Source organism: Diadema antillarum, unplaced genomic scaffold (genome assembly GCF_040938485.1).
Source record: "Diadema antillarum isolate AM-2024a unplaced genomic scaffold, OU_Dant_1.0 scf00000022, whole genome shotgun sequence".
NCBI lineage: Eukaryota > Metazoa > Echinodermata > Echinoidea > Diadematoida > Diadematidae > Diadema > Diadema antillarum.
The window spans coordinates 2,119,096-2,142,012 of NW_027270911.1; the positions used below are offsets into that span (position 1 = coordinate 2,119,096).

Sequence of the window (22,917 nt, forward strand, 5' to 3'; positions counted from 1 at the left end):
GAGAGTGACTCTCTGAGATGAACTTATTGGGGAGGGTGCTGGGGAAAAGAGGAGGTAGATGAAGGGGAAAGAAAGCTGTGGAGTAATAATGATGATGGTTGTATTTTACATGTAGCACCTTTCTACCGCGTCATGGCACTCAGAGCGGTCTAAAATTTACTGTCACCTACAGTTACTGGAATCAAAACAGCATCTAGAGTGCAACTCTCACTATGTTTTGTTGGGGGGGGGGGGGGGGGGGTATTCCAGTCAGCCCGCACTTTGCTGTCCAAGTATGAACTATACAGTGGGCTCCCGTTATAACGAAGTCCTCAGAACCGGCAGTTTGCTTTCATTATATCAAAATTTTGTTATAACTGAATAAATAAACAATTAAAAATACATAAAGAGGATAATGTTGCGGCTTGAATTTTTATTATGTTGTAACCGGAATGTTGTTATAACCATGTTCGTTATAACGGGAGTGCACCGTACAATGTAGCTGTGAAGCCAAAGATCTGCCTTGGAGATACACATGGACATGGTCCATCATAGGTACTAAAGCAGGAAGGAGGTGAAGGCTAGGGGGGAGGGGAGGCTATGTGGGTGTGCATCCTGTATGTGAAATGTGAACCAGTGTACAGGAAGGGTACAAAGAGTGCCACATGGGTATCTGTAGCAGATGTGGTGGTGGTGGGGGGGGGGGGGGGGGGTGGTGGTGGTGGGAGAGTCACTTATTCAGGGAATATGAAAGAAATACTTTGGCGCAGACTTTTTTATGACTGACAAGGGTTTGTGCCTGCAAACTACATGTAGGAGTCACTGGGGATGCGACTGATGCAACCAGGGGGCCCCATCAGAGGCGCGAGTTTGGTAGGAAGGGTTCATGAGAGTCCCTCTCCAGCGAGGTGTCAGCGATGGGGTGGTACTGCATGGGCTTCTCGCAGTAGGTCCGCTGCTTGAGACACATGGCGGACAGTAGGGTGACCACCAGGATGACCAGTCCAGCGGCCAGACAAGCACCTGGACGGGATGCAAAGGAAACAAACAAGGGGACGCGTGAGCTTATTCTTCTAATTCATGCCATTTTTTAAAATGTGGCAGTCATCACATTAAGCATTGCATTTAATTCATGGAGCATTGACATTTTATGGGGAGAAACACTCAAAATAACAAAAAGTATTTTCCAACTTAAATTACCATAGCACAAATACCCAGATGACCACTGTGTGTCATAAGAAGTTAGCATGGCAATGAAACTATCTGAGATTTTTGTCTATCAACCACAGACATTTATTTCTAGTTTGTTTGTTCTTTCATAAACATTAACATCAAGTCAGTCATCAAAAGCATTGTCTATTAAAGAAAACCAGGGTACACGAGGCACAAGTTCCATACACAAAATTGAAAAATAATTCTAGTATTGATTGATTAATATTATTTCTACCTATCTATTTACAGGATCAAGTGTAAACCAAAGTCAATCAAACAGAGAGAATCTAAGCAATGCTGAATATAACAGAAATGCAGAATACTGTCATACAGTTGTAAGCAAGCACTTAAGACAATGGCCTTATATTGGCATTGCACATGACATAATTTGGGACAAAGTAAACAAATTAACAAAGGAGACATGCATTAAATCACAAACAAATAAACACACACACACACAAACACACAAGGGTAGGAAAACTGAATAATAAAGAGAAAGAAAGAAACATGAACTTGATACATGTGTGCTCTTACAAATAACGTACACAGATCAGTTCACTGAAGATATTGACTTTTCAATCAATTCTTTGCAGCAAACGGTCCACGTGACAACTGACAAAAGCCAAAATAATTGCTTTAACACACAGGTTCTGTTCTGTTCTCTTAGATACTGCAAATTTTTGGCTTGCTAACTGAACCATTTGAGTAATATGCATTGTGTTAATTTTAATATCATTTCTAAATGACAAGTTTAATATTATGTTACGAATATGATGAGTACCATTGTTGTTTTTGTTTTATGTCAGTCTCTTGTCTATGTCTGTATTTTCTCAATGTTCTGTATTCTCTTTCTATGATTTCTTCTATTACTTTTGTACAGTGAATCTATTGTGCTATGTTTATCTGGTATACCAATGCATAGACTTGCAGAATAACAGCCAGTGGCTGAGCAAGTTTCTTTTATCACCATGTTGAAGTAAAACGGCAATGAATGAGTGAAATGCAGCTAACTCTTAAAATTAATATGAATACCACTTGTGCCATTTGCAACACTTCTTCAAATTTTCTTAATGCTGCCATCGATCTGAGCTGATGCGCATATCTTCGACCTAAAGTTGCGGAGCATAAACATTTATGTATAGCAAGTGCAGTGTAAAGGCTCTCCCCTCAACTCAAAAACAATATGGCCATCGATTAGATGAGCTCTAATCATCACACACACACACTCTTCCATAGTACACAGTGCAGGGATGCACACTGTACATGAGTGGATTATCTCCCGCTCTCATTAAGCAGATGACTTATGAGGCATCCATTGCCATGGTTACCAAATTCAGCTGGGTGAGATTCGACGCTGTGCAAGGTAAACGTGGCATTTGTACACATGCCATGGGGTGACAAGCACATGAAACTGACATACTGTAAATATAATGCTTTGGGAAATGCAAAATTTATCCTGCTTTTAGTGTACCTGGTATTATTATCATTATTCTTTTTTGGGGGGGGGGGGATGGGGGAGGGGGGGGGAGATGGTGAGGGGATGCACACTTGCATTGTACTGTACTGTAACTGACAGTGCGTCTGCATATAGTTATAATCATAATAATGTATTATAAATGATAATTTGATAATGCACATTTCTGCTATATCATGTCACAAAAAAAAGAAAGTCATCTGTCAATTAGTGGCAATGAACTTATCATCTTATATTGCAGTTTAAGAAAACAGGGAATTAAAAAAGCCTGTAATTCTACTGCTATTGCATATTATTGTCAACAGTTGTATAAAGTTCATGTAGATCAAAGAGCCTAAATAAAATGCATTATCATATGAACCTATCTTGGCATATAACAGATGCTTGTTTTCATAGGGAAAAAAAAAAAACATGTAGCTAGAGCAACTTGAATTTTCATGACAGATTTGTCCTTGTTAACTTTTTCAATTTATCTTGTGAAAGACTGGATACAACATGCTTTATCTACATGTAGGTATTTCTGATTACTATACAGGAGTTCATGTATAAAACATCAGCAAGGGAAGTGTAGGTGTGCATCATTTGCATGCGCCACCCATTGTTAGGTGTGAAGCATATGTGTGAGATTACGAATGACAAGGGCAGGCTGAATGATATACAGCCATGATGACTGCTGATTGTGGCACTGATCCAAACTTCACTGTCACTAGATACATCATACAAACTTCAACCCTAGAAATCGAAAACACTTTGAAAGTCCTTGAAAAACCGGAAAGTTTTGAGGACACGGAAAGTTTTGAGGACACTGACAGCAGGATATAGTCCCATGAAATATAACATCCTGGGATTGTGTGAAGGACAATAAACAAGCTCTCAAATGCAGATTCTAGAGATTATAAATCTCTGCTCGCATGCCACAAGCATGTGAGAGCAAAACCGTAATGATGGCCCGTATGAAAAAGAAATTGTAACTACGATCAAGCTTAAAGTGATCGTATAGTTTTGGTTGAGACCTACAATGTAACTTCAGGTTTTTGTCATTATTGGGTGAGATGATGGGAAACTTTTTAAAATACATGAAAGAGCATGTAATTTCAAATGGAATTCAATGTTTATTTGATGAAGATTGGTTTTGAAATGGCTGAGATACCATAAAAGAGTGATCCTAATAAAAGGTGGGACTCACCTTTTATTACGATCGCTTTGTTTTACATTGCGATGGACTTTGCCAGCAATTGCATTTGCGAGCACTGATTTCCAACACCACTGACCAGAAGTAGGGGGGGGGGAGGGGAACAGTGAAAAGATGTTTTGATCTCCATATTTTGATACTTTCTGAAGACAGAGTGCTTCAGACAAACTTGCCCGCTTCAGTTGAAGCAACTGAAGCTCACAGTCTGGCAAGTATTATAGTGATGAACGGTTACTTGCCAGAAATGGTATAGTACGGTATTGGTTGAGGTGAGGATTCAGCTATTAAACATTTTGCAAGATACTTGGAAGCCACTCTGTGAAATGTTGAAGAGCATACGATTCTAAGAATTGAAAGTTGTTTTTTTTTATGAAAATCGGTTTTGAAATCACTAAGATATCTACAGACATGGTAAAACAAAATGATCCTAATAAAGGTCATGGACTGTTGCATTTTATTAGGATCGCTTTGATTGGATGTCTCAGCAATTTCAAGACCAATTTTTATCAAATAAACTTTATATTGCTCTAAGAGTTACATGTTCTCTTATCTAGTCCATAGGAGGTTTCTCATTATCTCACAAACACACACACAAAACGAGTTGGAAGCCAGCAGCCCCACCTAAACCAAAACTGCACCATCCCAAAGTATTGATGGTGGCCGTTGCCCAGATGCCTCTTTGGATGAGTGGGAGGCGTAGCTTTCATTATGATAAGAAACTTTACAGGGGTTTCATTACTTGTGTCTCGAGTAGTCTGAAGAGCCTAAACATAACATTGTCCAAATAGACATTCATGTGTACATGGTAAGCACTTGATAAAAGCAACATGCTTCAATTTAAGTCTTCTCCCAGTAATTAATCACATGTTGAAACTAATTCACAACACTCAACAAAAATGTGACTAAGACTTATTGCACACTTATTTAAATCATTTTGATTGTACAATTCATTCGCAGATGGTGACCATTCAGTCCTGATGTTGACTAGAGAACTCATATACTTGAATAAAAAAGAAAAGAAAATTGTATGTGCAGTACAGTAAAACAAGAAATGTTTGCATGCATTTTAATTTTTCGAATTTCATGAGAGCCAAGATTCTCAAAATCAAAATGCACAGGTAAGTTCTTGTCTACACAATATTATGTGCTGAATGTCAGTGGCAATTCTCAAAAATTTCATGGCACAAACAAACTAATGAAGGCAGTCAGCACCAACTCGCAAAAAACTTCATGCCGCAAACATTTCTTGCTTGGAACAGTATCTATAGTCTAGCGAAATTACAGACAAAGGTAACCACACATATACTGTAAAAGTGGTTTCTTTCGCACACAGATACTTTCGCGGTTTCCGTCGGTGCCGACTTTTTCACGTGTGTTTAAATTCGCGGTCTGCAAAATCTGTGAATTCACAGACGGCAAAAACTGTAGTTTTATTTTGCACATGAAAACCCAAACTATAATCCAATTATTCTCTTATTATTAAATTAAAATTAAATGCAGGCTTACCTGAAACCCCGTCTCTAGAGTACCGTACTTTACAACATGCTGGTACCTACAGCTGTACATTGCGCGGTATCGCTGTGTGTTGAAGCGCTGAATCTTCGTGTGTACATGTGCGCAATAGCATTGTAACAAGCGGCGAGTTCAAAACATTTGCTTGCGTGGTTAATTTCGCGCGACTTTTCAAAACATTTTCGCGTGATGTTGAATTCGCGGTTCAACCTCAAAGCGCGAAAATAAAACCACCGCGAAAGAAACCACTTGTACAGTAGTGGGTGTGGTATCTCTGACACAGATAAATGAAACAAGCTCTCTTGGAAGACACCAGGGGCGGATCCAGGAATTCTGTAAAGGGGGAGCGCAACTTATTTTTCTGGTGCCACTCCCGGGTTTCATTTCATTTTGTTTCTTTTTCTTTTTGTTTTTAACGAAAAATAAAGGGAGGGGGGTGTGCGCCGGTTGTGACCCCTTCTGGGTCCGCCACTGGACACATTAGATTACATTGCATAATCAAGATTTGTAGGACAAAATTTCCTAACTATTAGAGCTGTAGTGAGTGACACAGAAGTCAATATCCTACACAAATATTGATCTTCTTCATCAAATGCCAATTCATGTGTAAATATCAGGTAAATGAAAATCAATCATTCCTCTGGCAAAGACTTATGATTAATCAGGTCCGCCTCTGATTAGAAAGTTTAGCCATACCAAGCTGCTAAATAATTGATTTCCAAGCATAGCACAGATTGAGCTAATTCATCCTACAGAGTTCCATACATATATGCGGAAAATGCATAGCAATTAGCATACAATATGTGGAAATCTGTGCTCAACACAAAGAGAATTGATTAAATTTGGTGAAATTCAAATGTAAGTGCCTCCCCACAGAGAATATTGAATCAACATGGTGGCGTGAGACGACTTCCAATACTCAGGAAAACAAATCACATACTTCTGTGTGATTGTGATGATTAAAAAGTACCGCATTCATAATCCATAACTTCCATGACATGAAGAACGCCAAATACATTGTAAGTGACGATGCCCATTCAAATGACAGGATTTAATAAGACACTTTGCACAATGATGGCGCTGGGTAGAACTTATCACTCATTTATGGGATATTGATGGTTAAAAAGTACCATATTTATATTAAATCAACAGTGTATACTTCCCATGATAGGAAGAAAGCACAGGATGTGGTGATGCTCATTCAAATGACATGATTTAATAAGGCACACTACTGCACAACGCTGGTTTACGCATGGGCTGCTCACAATACACAAAGAAACGGTAACATCATTTTTTTTTTCTATCCTGGTCCAATTAATTACCCTCGTGCACAGCAGGTTAGATCGTATGCATGGTCGCTACGTTGCTGTATTGATACGGCATATAGCCTTGTGGCTCTATCCACCTGAAAGGACTTCTATCGATTGATGGGCATAAGGCAGGCAGGGATGCGCTGAATAGATCATTCAGAATTGATCTCCCATCTTGGTTAGCATTGAATACTCTCAGACATCCACAGTCAGTCACGTGACCGGGATTCAACCATTCAGGGAATTCTTTGCACCGAGAGAAGTAATGGATCTCATTTGTTTAGTTACTTTAATAAAGATACTGTTTACCATTGGGAGCAATGATTTAAAAAATGTTCAAGATATCACATTTGATGCATATTTGTAGGTCAGTTGTATCACATAACATCCTACCATGTAAAAATTTTGCAATAAAGCCTAAAATATACGGAGCTATATCACTATTTTTCTCACTAAACCATAACTGTAGACGGTTCAGTCTAGAAACATTTTTATCATAACTATTGTTGACATTTTGTACATTTAACAATACCTAACATTAATTATAATTATTCAAATTTTACTCTTTTTTTTATCCCTAACTCACATTCTAGAACTGTTTTGAAGCACTAAATCTGGGTTTTTGATTCATGTGGCAAATGGTAAATAATGCCTATATTATAACATTTTTGTATTGGCATACAGGTCATATCAGATGTATTTTGATTTTAATGCTTTAAGTGATGCAAATTGTGTAGTTGGATCATGGCACTCGAGTCTACCAGTTTGCAATTCAATGTATAAAACATTTGTACACTGATGATAATAATGAAGAAGAATAAGAAGAAGAGGATGATGATGATGATGATGATGAAGATGATATAACAATACTGTCAGTCCTTGCAATCAAAAGGCTACACTATTCCCATTTCAAAATGGCCTGGCAAACTCCTGACGTGGTCAGGAAGTGCCACTCCAGTCTACCATATCTTCTTTTTATTTATTTATTTATCTATTCAATTATTATTATTTTTTTTTTTGCAATGATGGTTGGTATTGATGCCTCAGTGACTTCCACATGAATGCTGCAATTCATCAAATGCAGGTCTGCCAACAGTCCCACATCAAAATCAGGGAGATTCCACACAGCAATCAGGGAGATATCTGAGTGTGTGTTACATGCATTTCAATGAGTGAAAATAATTCCCAAATCAGGGAGAGAATATCATATATTCTCCTATTCAGACATGAACAGATTTCGACATTTTCAGGGAGACTCCTGCAGAATCAGGGAGACTTGGCAGCTCTGCTAATGTCACAAATATGAACTGGTATTATGATTAAGCCTCTACATGACTACTACATGAGACACCAGCTCTGTTTTTTGTTTTGTTTTGTTTTTTGGTTTCATTTACTGACATTGAATAAAAGACATAATGAATAAAAAGAATGATTAGATTTCTAAAGACCACTTCAGGAGTTTATGAGGTCACTTCTGGTGAAGAAATGTTTGTGTGCACACCATACACTGTATTACAACTTTTGCACTGCACATCACTTAAATTCTCTTTTTTCTTTGCTCTGTCACATTAAAGAAAAAAAAACTCTCTCATATATTCTTTTTTCTTTTTTCATCAGTGTGATGGACACTGCTTGAAGGTCACTCTGAGAAACTTTTGAAAAGGGGACTGATAAACAATGGAACTGTATGAAGCCGTGACACAGAACCGAATCAATGCATATCTGGCTTGAAGAGGCAATCACTTCTTCACAAGCCTTTCCTTCTTTTCCAGATTGTATATAATTCATGAGATTGTGCACACTTGTACATTTGGCCTGTGTGGCATAGATTGTAATACTACTACTGCTCAGTCTATTGACACTGCAGATACAGGCACAGGGTTGCTCCTAAAGACGACATTATAGATACAGTGTCAAACAGATGGTGATTATATTTCCTCACATGCTGTCACTTTTCTCACGCACACTTGCCACTATACTGCACAGCCTCATGATGTGCACTATAACTGCAAGCATAAGAACCTAATAAGTGGTATGTACTGGTTGCTCAGCAATCTGATTGTGTACCTGATTCAGCGGAAAATGCATCCCAACATACATGTACAGTACATACATTTGATCATATCATAATCCTTTTGTTCAACAAGTACGTATACACATTGTAAATAAGCTCACAGTAGGAAAACATCTCCATAAAAGCTATTTTGAATCATAATACTGTAATTAATTTGTTGTTTGTTGTTGTTATTATTATCATTATCATTGGTAGAGGCCACGTAAGCTTTTTAAAAAAAGTATCTTAATACACTTTTACTCACAAATATGTAATTTGAAGTCCAAACATGTAGGCCCTACTTGTTGTAAAAAATTGTTTGAAGGGTGCATGGGTTTTCCAATGAGGAAAAGTGCTTTGGCCATCTCTGCACAACTGCTGCAGTTGCAAGACTTGAACCAGGGATGTTGTGATTGATAATCTGGACACGATTTAAAGTCATAACAGGTCCATTGTTTTAAGGTCCAGTTAGAACCGTTAGGCAACTGTCTGATACCAACACTGGACTAAAACCTTCACAAGTCCCATAGCCCATACCAACCTACCCCAGTCACACAGAGATAACTACAAAAAAAAAAAGACAAACAAACAAACAAACAAACCTTACATGGGGAGAGGAATAACATTTTCATATTATCATGAATAATCATGATACTCTTATATGCAATGCACGTAGCATAAACAGTGTTGCCATTGTAACTGTCTTATCTTCCTTTGAATACAACTGAGTCATAACCGTCGTATTATTTTACAATAATCTATTGGTCTCATTCTCAATTTTATCATAGTTCACTATCATTGCGCTATTTCAGTTTCACTACTACTATCATTGTTGTTGATCACTGGCAATACAGAACTTTGTAAAGTACAAAATTTGGCAGTACAAATGTCAAAGATTAAGTAAAAAACATACATGCTATGTGCAAACGCATACAATCATAATGATAAACAATAACTACAGTGTACTAAATGATTTATCCTATTAAGACTGTCTTTGGAAAATACTGAGTAAGATACAATGTAAATCCCACCACTTACAGTTTTTTTCCCTTTCACAGCATCAAGTGTTTTAATACTCTCAAGCCTAATTTTCTTTCCAGCTTAGTATCCATACACTGTACATCATACCAGAGATTCTAGTAGCAAGTACAGTAGTACAATGCAGTTCAGATTTGTCAAGCTGGAATCATTGTTAAGCAATGCCTTGCTAACACTGTCAACACATTTAAGAGCATGCATTGTGTGCACCTCTCCGAAGCTTGGTTTTTCAGGAGTTGGACTTTGGACTTCCTCCTACAGTACCATCATTGAATTGTCAACAGTATGTGCATCAGACTGATGCAGAATGGATTCTGGTAGATCATCAGCGAAGGTAACGGAAATAATTAGGATGTAATACAAATACCATTATGATATGGCATAGTATCCAATCAATGCAGCGTTGGTCCATGAAGCATAGATTTGTTCAAATTTAGATATTAATCTCCATATGAGGCCACATTTTCCCACATTCCCATAATTTTGGCAAATAGTGTATACTGGTGAGAGCATGGGTTCATGAATGAAGGGAGAAAAAAAAAAACCAAAGTGTACACACGCACAGTCATGATTTCTCATGATTTATGCTATGTGAATAGCATACTGTAAACCTCACCTACAATATGTACATCGTATGTATATCAAGTGGAATCCAAAGTCACAGAAAAAATACTTAGACTCGTATGAATACTGACTTTCAAATCAAATTAACGAATGTACACTGTATGTTTATATCCATCATTGGCAGAATTTTACAAACGTACCTCAACTTGGCCAATATTTGGACTTGTACAAAGTCAGCTTGTATAGGTGAGGTTTGCTGTACTTCGTAAGGCAGGGTCTGAGTTGGCTGCAGCAGATTATTTCCCCCCCCCCCTCCCTAAGAATTCACTGGTCTCTACACAATGAGGGAATGTTTTAATTTGTGTCTATCTATCAACCAGTCGGAACAACTTGATATTGCTCCATCTCCGCTGAGATTTGGATGATGGATTACTAGTTCTTGTTTGCATTATTAAGGTCAGTTTCAAGCAAAAACATAATTAATTTTCTATTAAACATCATGAGGACGTAAGTACCGTACACTCTTCAAAAAGGGTCTCTCACCACAACTTGATATGACGACGGTTTACCATGCCATTGATTCAGTGATATGTTATGAAGTTGAAGTAATTGTAAACATTCAAATTATTGAAGTTTCCATCCAGTTCTTTAACTGAAACTGACTGACAAATTGCCCTTCACCATCATTATAGATAAACACTGATTATTCAGTGAAACTGAAACAGTCCTCTTACATGTCTTGGAGCAGCTTACAACAGCCTTTATGTAACAGAGAGAAAAGAAATTCCTTTGGTCATTTACATCAACTTGTCTAAAAAGAAAAGAATTTATCAGAAAAGTACATGAATGAACTGCTGATGAGTTCGGAACGAAATGATTTACTAATGGGGGGGGGGGCTGAATATATGGCTGCAAATGACTTTCTTTTCTTACGTCAAAGTGTTGAGAAACAAAACATTTGACATTTACTTACCATGCAATACAGTCAAGTTCAGGCAGAATATCTTGTCAGTGTTTTTTTTTTTTTTTTTTTTTTTTTTACCAATTGATACATGACATGATATTCCCAGCTGGATTTACAGTGTATGGTTGGTAAGTTGGTAAGTACATTGAATTCATACCTTGACCTGTTAATGTACCTCTCACCTCTATCTTAAATTTCAAGCAAATAATTGTCTATTTCTCCCCTTCTTATCACACTACGTTGTACATCACCACATGACTTAGATAAAGGAATGTTCTCATAAAAAATGTCACTTTAGCAAAAGTTCAATGACCTTTGACCTTGAGAAATTTCATACCCAAAATATAATCAGCACAACTGTACCACATATGTTCACTGTACATAGCCTACCCTAGCCTGGTACTATGAATATTTATCACAAGTAGATTTTTTTGTTTGTTTGTTTGTTGTTGTTTTTTTCTCTCCAATTACTATAATAAGACCTGGGACAAATAGATGGACAGACGGATGGACAAACTAATACATGAAGCTCCTGGCGACCTTTGAGGCAAAGGCATATCAAAGCTTACAATGTACAGCTACAGCTGTACGTGTAGATGACTGTGGTGACTATAACTGGTGTGAGGACAGACTAGAAATAGAGTATGGCCCACTACCCAAATGGAAAATGGGCTAGCAAAACAGCCCTGCCCAATGATCCGTGATTACCATGCAGTGCAAACACACATGCTCACACACCCAATACATCGTAGATAAAACACAACACATTCATGGGCATTAAATTATCATATTTTGTATTACAGTGTACAGTACATGTATCAAAATTCAATATATAAATCCTTATTAATCCTCATCAATTCCTCATTTTCATGGGAAAGCTTAATGAGGATTTAAAGTGAAACATTTGAGAGAAGCATGCCTAATAATGCTTCTAACAAACATGCACCACACCTGTGGTGTGAATGAGTGGGGAAAAAATTGGAAATTACAAGAGTCAGAGTGCTCATAGAGAATGTACAAGCTGTACATATAATACAAAGTGTAGTTGGTCTGTGGAATTAATTGCCAATTACAAATGAAACAAAAAGTAAATAGGATGACAAGGACACAGCTCTTCACAATTACAAGCAGACACTGTACACTACCATGCTGTAATAGAGGTGTTATCGTAAACATATGACTACAGATGGTACATGTAGTAACAATAATATTCTTGCTTTGGTTGATTTCACACACTTTCTTTGTGTAGCTGAATTCTATGTGAATTTTCCTACAATATATCAAAGCAATGGGGGTGATGTCTTTTGATATGTACAATTTCCGGCTCAGTCAGGGCATGGCATAAGGCTGGTTCCTACCAGCAATATCTGGATAAATTTCACTGAGGAAAACTGTAAATGAGACTCTTGATAAATTGATTGACATCTCATTCTGTAATAGAAACATATCCACGGTATTTTAGAATATCAAACTTGTAACTTAGTATTCATTTCTAAAAGGATTACTTCCATGTTATGTTATCATGACATACATTAAATTTTTGTGCACACACTACATATTGTAGGACTATTCCTCACTAAATGTACCTACAGTTTGTAGTAGGACTTGTATCCAATTTGTAGGTTTATCATTTGTTTTCTTTAACATATTCTATAGATTTATGACAACACTAAATTAAAGATTGTTGAGAATCAAGTCCATTTTTACAATCCCTAGTTACCACCGTGAAGCACATCAGAACTTTGAAAAAATGACATGTTGCTGCTGTATGCTGTATCAATACTGTACATGTATGCCCAGAGTAGGCAGCACATATAATGTACATTTGTATGGATGTCAAGCCTCAAAATAACAAACACCAGTGGTTAGTCATGAATTATGCAATAACATTTGTATGCAAGCAAGCGCAACTAAATGATTGTAAAATGGATGTTTGTGGTTTTTCCGATGCTCAAATCCACCCTACCCCTCCCTCTTCTATAAAAGAAAGAAAGAAAAAACAAGAATATTAACCCCCTTAGCACCAAACAAGATAATCACAGGCTGTTTCACCTGCCACTTTGTCGCCTGTGGTCAATTATAGCCTTGCTTTACAGTGGCCTTGAAGCAGTGGTTTTCATTCTCACGTGCTGCTATTGTGCATATATCAAGGCCATGGAATATTAAATAATTGGTCACTGGCCACAGACCATGTTTAATTTGGCACAATACATGATGTATTTCACTTGGTTCGAGGAAATCGTACTTCCCTCTCTCTCTCCCTCCCAATCTCTCTCTTTCTAAACAGTGATTGATACACATAGATATTCAGGGTCCCTTTTTATCAATAGATAGGTAAATCAATTATAAATTTCTTTACTACACAGGCTGCCATAGACTTACATATACCACAGAAATCAACCATTATATGATTAATTATAACTCTTCATAAAACAGGGCCCTGGTATGGACTGGCACATTTGCATGTGGCCTGATTTCTCACATAGACTTTTATGCAGAGTAAAAGGAGAGATGGGTGAATTCCTCTTTATCACCCTACTACATCACAGGTCATCTTTACCTATCATTTTCAATCTTTGATATAGTCATGTTTGTGTCACAAAATAAAACACATTAAACATGTGAACCGCAACTGGTCTACAACAGCCATCTGCCTGTACAGTATTGTGGCATCAATACACAAACTTTAAAAGTGCTCATCAAACTCTGCTCCAAGACAGAAGAAGGCTCTGCAATTGTCGTAAACCTCAAAGGTTTATTGTGGCAAGCGACCATCCAATTTCTCTTTTTTTTTTTCTCTCTCTCTCTTCACTGTGGGTAGTGGTGACGGGAAAAAAGGCTACACTTTATTTGCTGGTGCACTTTGTAACTCTTTTTCTGGCCAACATTTCTGACATTAGCGCTTTTATTCTGCCATCCAAAACTGGCAACCAACCTGAAAGGAAACATCTGATATGTATATTTTTGGTGAAGCCAGGTAAATATTGCAATACTAGCCTGTGCGGACATCTTAAAAGGCAGACATGCATATATCATGAAATAAACTCTTAACATACCCATTTTTTTCCTTCCATTTTTCAGTCAGTGCTAAGGTACAAATTCTCTTCTGTGTCAAACTGAGCAATCACTTTTTAATAATTCCTGTTGCTGGGATAGTTTAGCATTGTTTAGCAGAGTGTTGTATCTATCTGGCAGTGCATTTCATGAGGAGCAACTATATAGACACACTGCCATGTAAGAACGTACAATTTCTGTTCATGTGTGTACAAGGCACATCGCATGCATTGTTGTAGAGGTAACGCTAGATTTGTGCATACGTTATCCATGATTTCACAAGGTCATATTTTCTGCATCCTATAGATGAGGAAGTTCCTACACTTTGGAAGCATAAACAATGGACGACCCTGACACTTTGGTGGAGTTGTGTAGGAGGTTCTGCGTGATTTCAAATTAAATTTCTCATTTCCTTATGCCTCTCATCCTGCTGTGCATAATTTGAAGGCACTTCCGATTAAACGTCTTTAAAATTGTATACCAGTAAAGTAAGCAAATTAATGTTACTGAATTCATTTATGTCTCTTATATCGTTACGAAACCAATGCAAATACGCCTGGGTACACTTTCTGATTTACGATTATTTTTCTCTCAAATACCAATAATAAATACAAATATCTGCATTCAGTGAATTCCATGCCTGAGGTAGCAACAGAAAAATGCAAATTTAGCCAGCACATCGTTTTGTGACCTCAACCACCCCCCCCCCCCCAAAAAAAATGAATAAATAAAAAGTGGTTGTGAAAACATTCACTATAAGTTCTGCATGATTTTGAAACTTGTAATCACAAAACAGCTGATAATCACGCGCAACTTCATACACAAACTACAGGATATGATGACATCATCCATCACCTCAAATCGCTCCCCTTGGTTTGTACACAAAAAGATTATGGGAGGGAAAACAAATCATGTTCTTGCTCATTAATTTAAAAAAAAAATTGCAAAGTACAGCCCCTCTCCCCTACGGGTCATCAAAGCTTAGACTATTGATACCGAGGGAACAACTTATTCACGTCCACAAACTAAATTTTGTAAAGATTCATGTAAAGTGAATACAGGGAGGTGGGAAGACAGTGTGGCAATGGCATAGTCAGCTCCTTCAGTGTGCACGTTTCTGTACATTGTAATTGCTCCTGACATTGTATTACGAAAACATGTCAAACTCTAAAATTACATTACAAGTACAACTGCACTTCCAATTGTTGATTCTAAAACACTATTTGTTTACGAAATTCTACCATACTGTTTGTCTGACTTTACCCTGTAAAAGTTATCATCATCCCCTTGAACATGGTTTGGAATCTCACATCAACCCTTTATATATGTGTCCCGCCACTCAACTTTCTGACTTGCCAATCTTTTTTTGTATTTACTTTTTTCCACTAATAAACTATATTCATTTCTGGTCAGTTTTCTTCTGTTTGCATTTCTACTAAAAATGCTGCATCACTGATCCCTCGCATCTACACTTGTACCATCAAGTTGAATTATCCTTAGGGTTTAGAATGCCAGATTTAAGTGTGTGCATGTGTGTCACACACATTGGCACTGCTATAGCTTCTGACCATCCAAGCATTGAGAACTAATAGGGTTTCTGGAACGAAGATTGAACTAGGGCTTTCTATAGCTCAAACGGTAGAGCACCGGGCTAGCAATCGGGAGGTCTCGGGTTCGAATCCCACTGGAATCCTGTGCTAATTTTCCCACTAATATTTTTTTCCTTTTTTTTTTTTAATTCTTTTTACAAGCATTTAGAAATCCATTCAAACTTGGCCTACAATGTAGCTGTTTAGTTAGCAAGTCTACTCAGGTGCAGCAATGTACCTTGGTCCGACAGAAAGAACATGGCAACACAATTAGGGGATTAGGTAATTTTTACTTGCTGACAATTAATTTCTTGACATGTGTGCTAAACGGCAAAGAAAACACTCAACATTGTTTGCCAGCCGGCGAACAAAGCAAAGTAAGGGTTGAATTTAAGTGTGATACATGAGACTGAGAGTGGGAAAGAGAGCATTCCTTCATACAGACATACCAGATGTCCCTGGCTCATTACAACTGACGGACAGATGAATTATCTCTTAATTGGTGACAATTGCATCAGTAATGGCAGCTTGTTTCCTTGCAGAGCCTCCAAATGACACTTCGCTCATTATCAGATGAAACAGTAGAATACGAAGCAATGTACGGGTGGTGTACATTATACAAATGACGCACAGGTCTGAGTGCGTCAGTCGGAATTGTGTGCATAAGGTAACTATGGAATGCTTAACCCACGAGGCGAAGCCGAGTGGGTTTAGGCTAAATTCCATAGTTACCGCATGCACACTATATTCCGACTGACGCACGAAAAGACATGTGCGTCATCTGATTTATAGAATGGGTAATTTTCTTGTCAAAAACCCATTTTTCTATCGTGTTACCCGATGACAAAATTACTGGATGCATTTCCTTTTGGCTTGCCGTAAACGAGCATGCATCAGTTTTTACTGGACGCACGGCCAGCCATGCATCAGTATTTACTGGACGCATGGCCAACCTGAGTGCGTGAACGCTTGCTTAGTGCGCAAACCTTTGTTACAAGTACGCGTACTCTTGCTACAAGTGCGCGATAACATGTTTACCACTGCGGTGACTCAGCGTACGTAGCGTGCGGCCAGTAAAAATCAACACATAGCTCTCGACCAATCAGATCGCAGGATTCTCGCTACCCATTCTATAATGACTTTTTAATGATGGGTTCCATCACACTACGTTCATTATCGGATGAAACAGAAGAATATGAAACAATGTACTGATAACATCACAATGGGATCCATACCCACTTTAATCCGTGTCCTTTTCTTTTCCTCATATAAATACAATGAAATGAAAACAAAGAACGGCAAAGTCAATGAATCGAGGGGGTAGGGGAGGGTTCTCGGTACTACCATCAATTAATCAAGATATTGATGGATGTTTTCATTATTCAGTAGTCGAAGCATTTCTCTTCTGGCCGAAAGTACACATCAGTGCAAGCGTGCGTGTTTGTGTGTGTGTGCGTGTGCGTGTGTATGTGTGCAAGCTGGGGGAAGGATACAAAGATTGTAGTTAAATTCTCAATATTATGAAACAAGCTATTTCGAGTACAGGCCAGGTAGGAGCAGTGAGTGAAGTACAGGATGTAAGACACTGAAAACTACAGAAGCCAGAAGGAAGTTTTTGAGCGAGGACAATTTTTTTGTGCGAGGACAAGTTTTTTGTCCTCATACAAACTTTAGCAAATCATAAATCTTAAAATGAATGGAAGAAAAAAAACAACAACAATTGAATTACTGATAACACAAGATACAGTTATGCTGTTAGGTATGCAAATATACATGGTAATGTCTCATACTCACCGACTATAGTAAATCTCGATATCGATTTCCCTGTTGGCTTTTCTCCTCCTCCTCCTCCTCTTCCTCCTCCTCCTCCGTCTCCCGATTGAGGAGCGTGGCCATCACTGCTGCCGGAGGACTCTGTAGGGTGGTGACCAGGCTGCAGCAAGGTGCTGAGGTTCTTCCAGCTGCCGTTGTTGGGGGCGGGCTCAAACTCTGCGAGGTGGCACATGAGGGCGTAGATGTTGATGCTGCTGAACGGGTCCGACACGTACCCCTGCTTGAAGGCGGGCCCGTGCGCGATGAAGAAGGGGTGCATCGACATGAGGGAATTGTTGTAGCCGTGCGTGCCGAGATGGGCTAGTCAAAAGAAGGGGCATTAATGCTGAATGTCACTCAAAATCAGATATATTGCAGAATGGAAGTCTTTTTAACTCCAATATCCTAGCCTTATCAGCCATATCAATTCTAATGATTCCTGCAAGACTACTGCAAACACCATGTATTTGGCGAGTCTATTTTTTTTTTTCGAATCAGGCCTTCCAGACAATTTCTTAAGTGATTACATGTGATTGTGGAGCACAGTAGTGAACCGAGAAATGTACGCGTGCATGTCACATTCAATAGGGATAGAGAGTTAATATTTTTGAGTGTTTTTGAATTCACAAATAGCACCCGACTCCCGAAATAAAAACCTTATGAAATATTCAGCGTATGCAGTATGTATGAAGACACAGGATTACTCAAGTACATTGGGGTTGGTATTTAAAGGACAAGTTCACCTTCATAGACATGTGGGTTGAGTGAATGCAGCAATATTAGTAGAACACATCAGTGAGAGTTTGAGGAAAATCGGACAATCCGTTCAAAAGTTATGAATTTTTGAAGTTTCTGCTCAGTCACAGCTGGATGAAGAGACTAAGTAAGCTTGTGATGTCACATGAGTACAACGATATATAGAAAGAATAAAGAAAATTCAACATATTTCCATTTTTCTCGCATAACAAAATAACACTCGACTTCTCTCTTTCAGAAGGTAGTGGGAATAATATTACCCTTAACATACGTCAGTAGCAAGTCGAAGAAATGTGCACTTTATTCAAAAAGTAAAGTTTTGTGAAATTCTCTTTTTATTTTCCTTATATAGTTGTACGCATGTGACATCATACACTGTAGTAGTCTTCTCATCCAGCAGTGACTGCGCAGATACTTAAAATATTCATAACTTTTGAACGGATTGTCCGATTTTCCTCAAACTTTCACTGATGTGTTCTACTAATATTGATGCATTCTCTCAATCCTAATGTATATGAAGGTGGACTTGTCCTTTAAACTGGCTATGAACATTCTTGAAGGTGAAAATCATCACAACAGAAGGCAAGACAGGTTCTGGTAGAATCTATAAAGTACAGTTCATCAACAGTCACACAATTGCATTCCAGCACTGTAGGTAACTACACCTTTGTAACTTCAATAGTGAGTTGCCTCAATGCCATTGAACAGATCTATCAGCATCACAAAAGGAAACTTGCTCTTTCTGTCAAACTTCCCTGACATGGTAACTGAGAAAAAATAAATTAAAAGGAGGTATGAAATGTAAGAGCAACAAATGAAAATAATGTATTTTACACATGTACCTTTAATACTTCATGATGACGATATGTAAAGATGGTAAACTCCAGCAGGATTTTGTTCTTTTTTTTTCTTTATTTCTTTTTCTCCTTTTCTTTCTCACTGAATTAGAGATAAAAGAGAGGTTGGCAGAGAGATCTACATACAATTCAACAATACTCACTCGGCCAGTATTCATCACTTGTGTTGCTGTGTATTTGCCATCCTTCGTGGGCCACAAGAAGGATAGGAGCGATGCGACGGTTGAAATGGTAATGATAATGGGCTGGGATGTCTTCTTTCAAGTACACTGTCATATGCTCGTTCTTGCCATGCAACGAGTAGTATATGGCCTCCCTGTGACTATCTGTAATTTAAGAGTAACATACATTTATCGAGATACTTATTTTTCTGAGGAATGTCATAAAAGCCATCACTTAAGTCAATCTGCATCTTTCCCTCTAAAGATTTGATTAAAAAAAAGTTGGAAAAGTAATGTGGCATAAAAGGCAACCAAGCAAAAGTACATCACCTTTATACAGCTGTCAAAATAGTCATTCGTAGAGCACATACCTTCATATTTTAAAGAGGTTTGAAAGAAATGACTGCATTAAGCTATCAAATCAGTGACTCAGTTACAGGTAGCAAGACAGATTAAAAAAAAAAAGTTCCTCCTTCTCCCCAAACAATATGAAATAAAGAAAGACTAAAAGCATTCTAGACAAAAATCTAAAAGCACAATTGTATCAGTCCCTACTTGCTCTCTTAATCTTCTTTCATTATTCTTGCTGAGAAAACACAGAAAAAGTATTTGATGTTTTAACTTTTGCACACTTTGTTTTAACACAAAGAATTTCAATCAACAATCTTTTTCCAGAGTAAAACACTTGCCAAAAATAAAAGATAAATCCTGCTTTGGGTAGTTAAGATAATTTTCATTACATTTCTAATGTGAGTTGCTGATTCCACCATTTGTGGTCATATTCCTGCACAAAATAATAATAATAAAAAAAATGAGTAAACATCCGAAATGAAGATCATCTTTTAAGAATACTTTGTTTCAGACAGCCTGGAAAGTTAAAGTGATTACACTAATTTCAGTCATTACTGAATGACATTTATAGTACCCCGGTACTCTTGAAAATATAAGAACTGCGGCTGAAAAGTATACTACCAAGTATCCAATATTTACCATCATTTAAAGGGATACATTCTTGGGGATAAAAAAGCCGAAAGGCATGCAAGGATAGAGTGAGAACTGTAAAGGTGGATATTTTCACGCGACTAATTTTCACGCTTGGCCGGGTAAGAAGAGTTTCGAGTGTTTTTAAATCTGCTGAATCAAGACATCATGCATAGGAATATATGGCAGGCAAAAATATTCACGTGCTTTTATTTTCGCCAGTTTCTGGTTCCGTGAAATGCGCAAAAATTTCAACACCGCGAAAATCTCCACTCAAGTATTGAAAGATCTTTGTTTTCTCAAACCTTGAATATGAAATAAAAGGTCATACAAATTTTTCATCAAACTCCACAACGAAGCTATAGTTTCTCGCGGATGGTTTCTCCAAAACTTACTCCAACATTAATGTTCCGGTACCCCTCTCGTGGTGTATAAAATGTGCAAAGTATTTGTACATTCTACCCATAATTTCAACTCATAAACTACATGTATATCAATGATTGAAACACACTAGTTCAATCATCAATTTTGGTCACATCACTGCTCTTGTGAAAGAATTGTTTTACACTATACACAGGAAAGTAGGCATCCTCATCTTATCATTCAAGCTTGCCCTGTAAAAATTGTGCAATATGACCCAGTTTACTACATAGATCAACTACTGCACTGAACAAAAGTAGCTCAATTTAATGAAAGGTAACACATCTATTACTAATCACTTGCAGTAACCACTTGCTAGAAATGTGTAATCCATGATCGTCTTCGTGAAATACTTTTTGCTGAATTGGGCCATTCATAAACATGTTTTGGAATTTCTCTACATTCCCCCCCCCTCAAAAAACAAACAACACAAAAACAAAACAAAAAACAAAACATGTGAAACAGTTCAACAGAGGAATGTTAAAAAATTACTCCACAAGAATCCAGGAATTCTGTAAAGGGGGGGGGGGGGGGGGGGGTGCAAACAATATTTGTGGTGCTACTTCTGGGTGTTATGTCATTTTTTAATTATCATTTCTTTTGCTTTTAAAACAAAAGAGGGGGAGGGGCACGCACTGGATCCGCCACTGTCTAGTTCTCCAGAAGTAATCCCATTTGTGCTGCATATAATTGCTAGTAATTACCATTATGGGGCCAAATGCTGACAATAGGATTGTTGCTGATGACACGGAAGGGATAGACCCTTGGATCAACGTATTGTTCAATGACGATGACTTTATGCGGGCTTATCGATGTCATTCCATGATCGGAAGTGATGATGATGTTCACCTGGTCATACAGACCCGTTTCTTTGAGTCTCCGCACTAAATAGCCAGCAGTTTCGTCACACATTCTTATCACTGGCAGCATGCGGGGGGAATCTGGGCCGTACAAGTGGCCAGAGTGGTCCGGTTCGTGGAAATAGAGCGCACCAACATTGACGTCGTCGTTGAGAAAGTGTTCGACAATCATGTCGACCCTGGCGTGAAAAGGGTAGGACTGGTTATACTCTGGGAAGTAATAGTTTGGGAGGATGCCGTTGAATTTCACGTTCCCGCTGGGCCAGAAAGCAACGGCGCTTTTGCCCCCTTGCTTCTGGTTTGTGATCCACACAGGTTCGCCCCCGCCCCACCACCTGGGATCCGTGCTGCCCATCGAAAAAGTTTCGTTCAACAAGGGATCGTACATTTCGTTCCCTATGACACCGTGTGTCTCCTCGTACAGTCCCGTGACAAGGCTGAAATGATTAGGAAATGTCTTGGTGATAAAAATGTCTTTGGTGAATTTGGCCTTCACTCCAGCAGAGCTTAGTTCATCGAAGTTCGGTGTGTCTGTTTTCTCCGTGTAATCCCAGCGAAACCCGTCGAAAGACACAATAAGAACCAGCGGTTTCTTTCCGCCAGTGGCAGCGGCGGGGCCAGCCGGCGGTGCCTCCGTTGCTCCCCGGACGAAGGCCACCACAACGAGCGTCAGGAACACTACGTCTTGTACGATGGCCATCATAACAGCGAGACGCTAGCTACGTAGCAAGAATTGGAGAGATATGCACAGATAGAACTGACCCTATCTACGATGAACATTTGGACGTCCTCATCTCGATCTCCTTTTCTAATGGTGTACCTCAGACATGTTCTCAAAGTTTGTCGGACCGTTGTCTGGTGCATGAAGTAAACTGCATGCCTCATAGCTCAGCGACAGAATTACCTCTTTCGGCTCAACAAGCTGCGTAGCTAGCTAGCATACGATGTGTGTGATGCAGCTAGGAAGCACGCAGGTGAGCGAGCGAGCGGGCGGCCGCGGGTGTACACAGTGCGCGATGCGCTGGTTTCTATGTGGAGGTACGTTCACGTAAAACCGATTATGACGGTGCATTGTACGCTAAATGCATATCACGTGCCAAGCTTTTAGTGAAAGGGGGTGAAAGGAATT

At 38.5% G+C, this 22,917-nt stretch overlaps 1 protein-coding gene across 1 annotated transcript; it reads right to left on the reverse strand.

Moving 5' to 3' along the window:
* Positions 1-835: 835 nt before the first annotated feature.
* On the reverse strand, positions 836-22,704 carry LOC139730427 (ectonucleotide pyrophosphatase/phosphodiesterase family member 5-like). Its single transcript, XM_071641277.1, has 4 exons — positions 21,633-22,704; positions 19,510-19,692; positions 17,736-18,074; positions 836-1,002 (listed from the first exon to the last, which is right to left on the reverse strand). The coding sequence occupies exons 1-4, from the start codon at positions 22,489-22,491 to the stop codon at positions 836-838; spliced, it is 1,548 nt and encodes a 515-aa protein (XP_071497378.1). The 5' UTR covers positions 22,492-22,704.
* Between the last annotated feature and the right edge of the window lie 213 nt (positions 22,705-22,917).

Bases quoted from the DNA above. Each gene is read 5' to 3' on its own strand.
- LOC139730427 (XM_071641277.1), bottom strand. From the start codon at position 22,491: ATGATGGCCATCGTACAAGACGTAGTGTTCCTGACGCTCGTTGTGGTG. The intron at 18,075-19,509 runs GTGAGTATTGTT...TCTTTTGACTAG, and splicing joins AAGTGATGAATACTGGCCGA to CCCATCTCGGCACGCACGGC. The intron at 1,003-17,735 runs GTGAGTATGAGA...CATCCCGTCCAG, and splicing joins ATCGAGATTTACTATAGTCG to GTGCTTGTCTGGCCGCTGGA.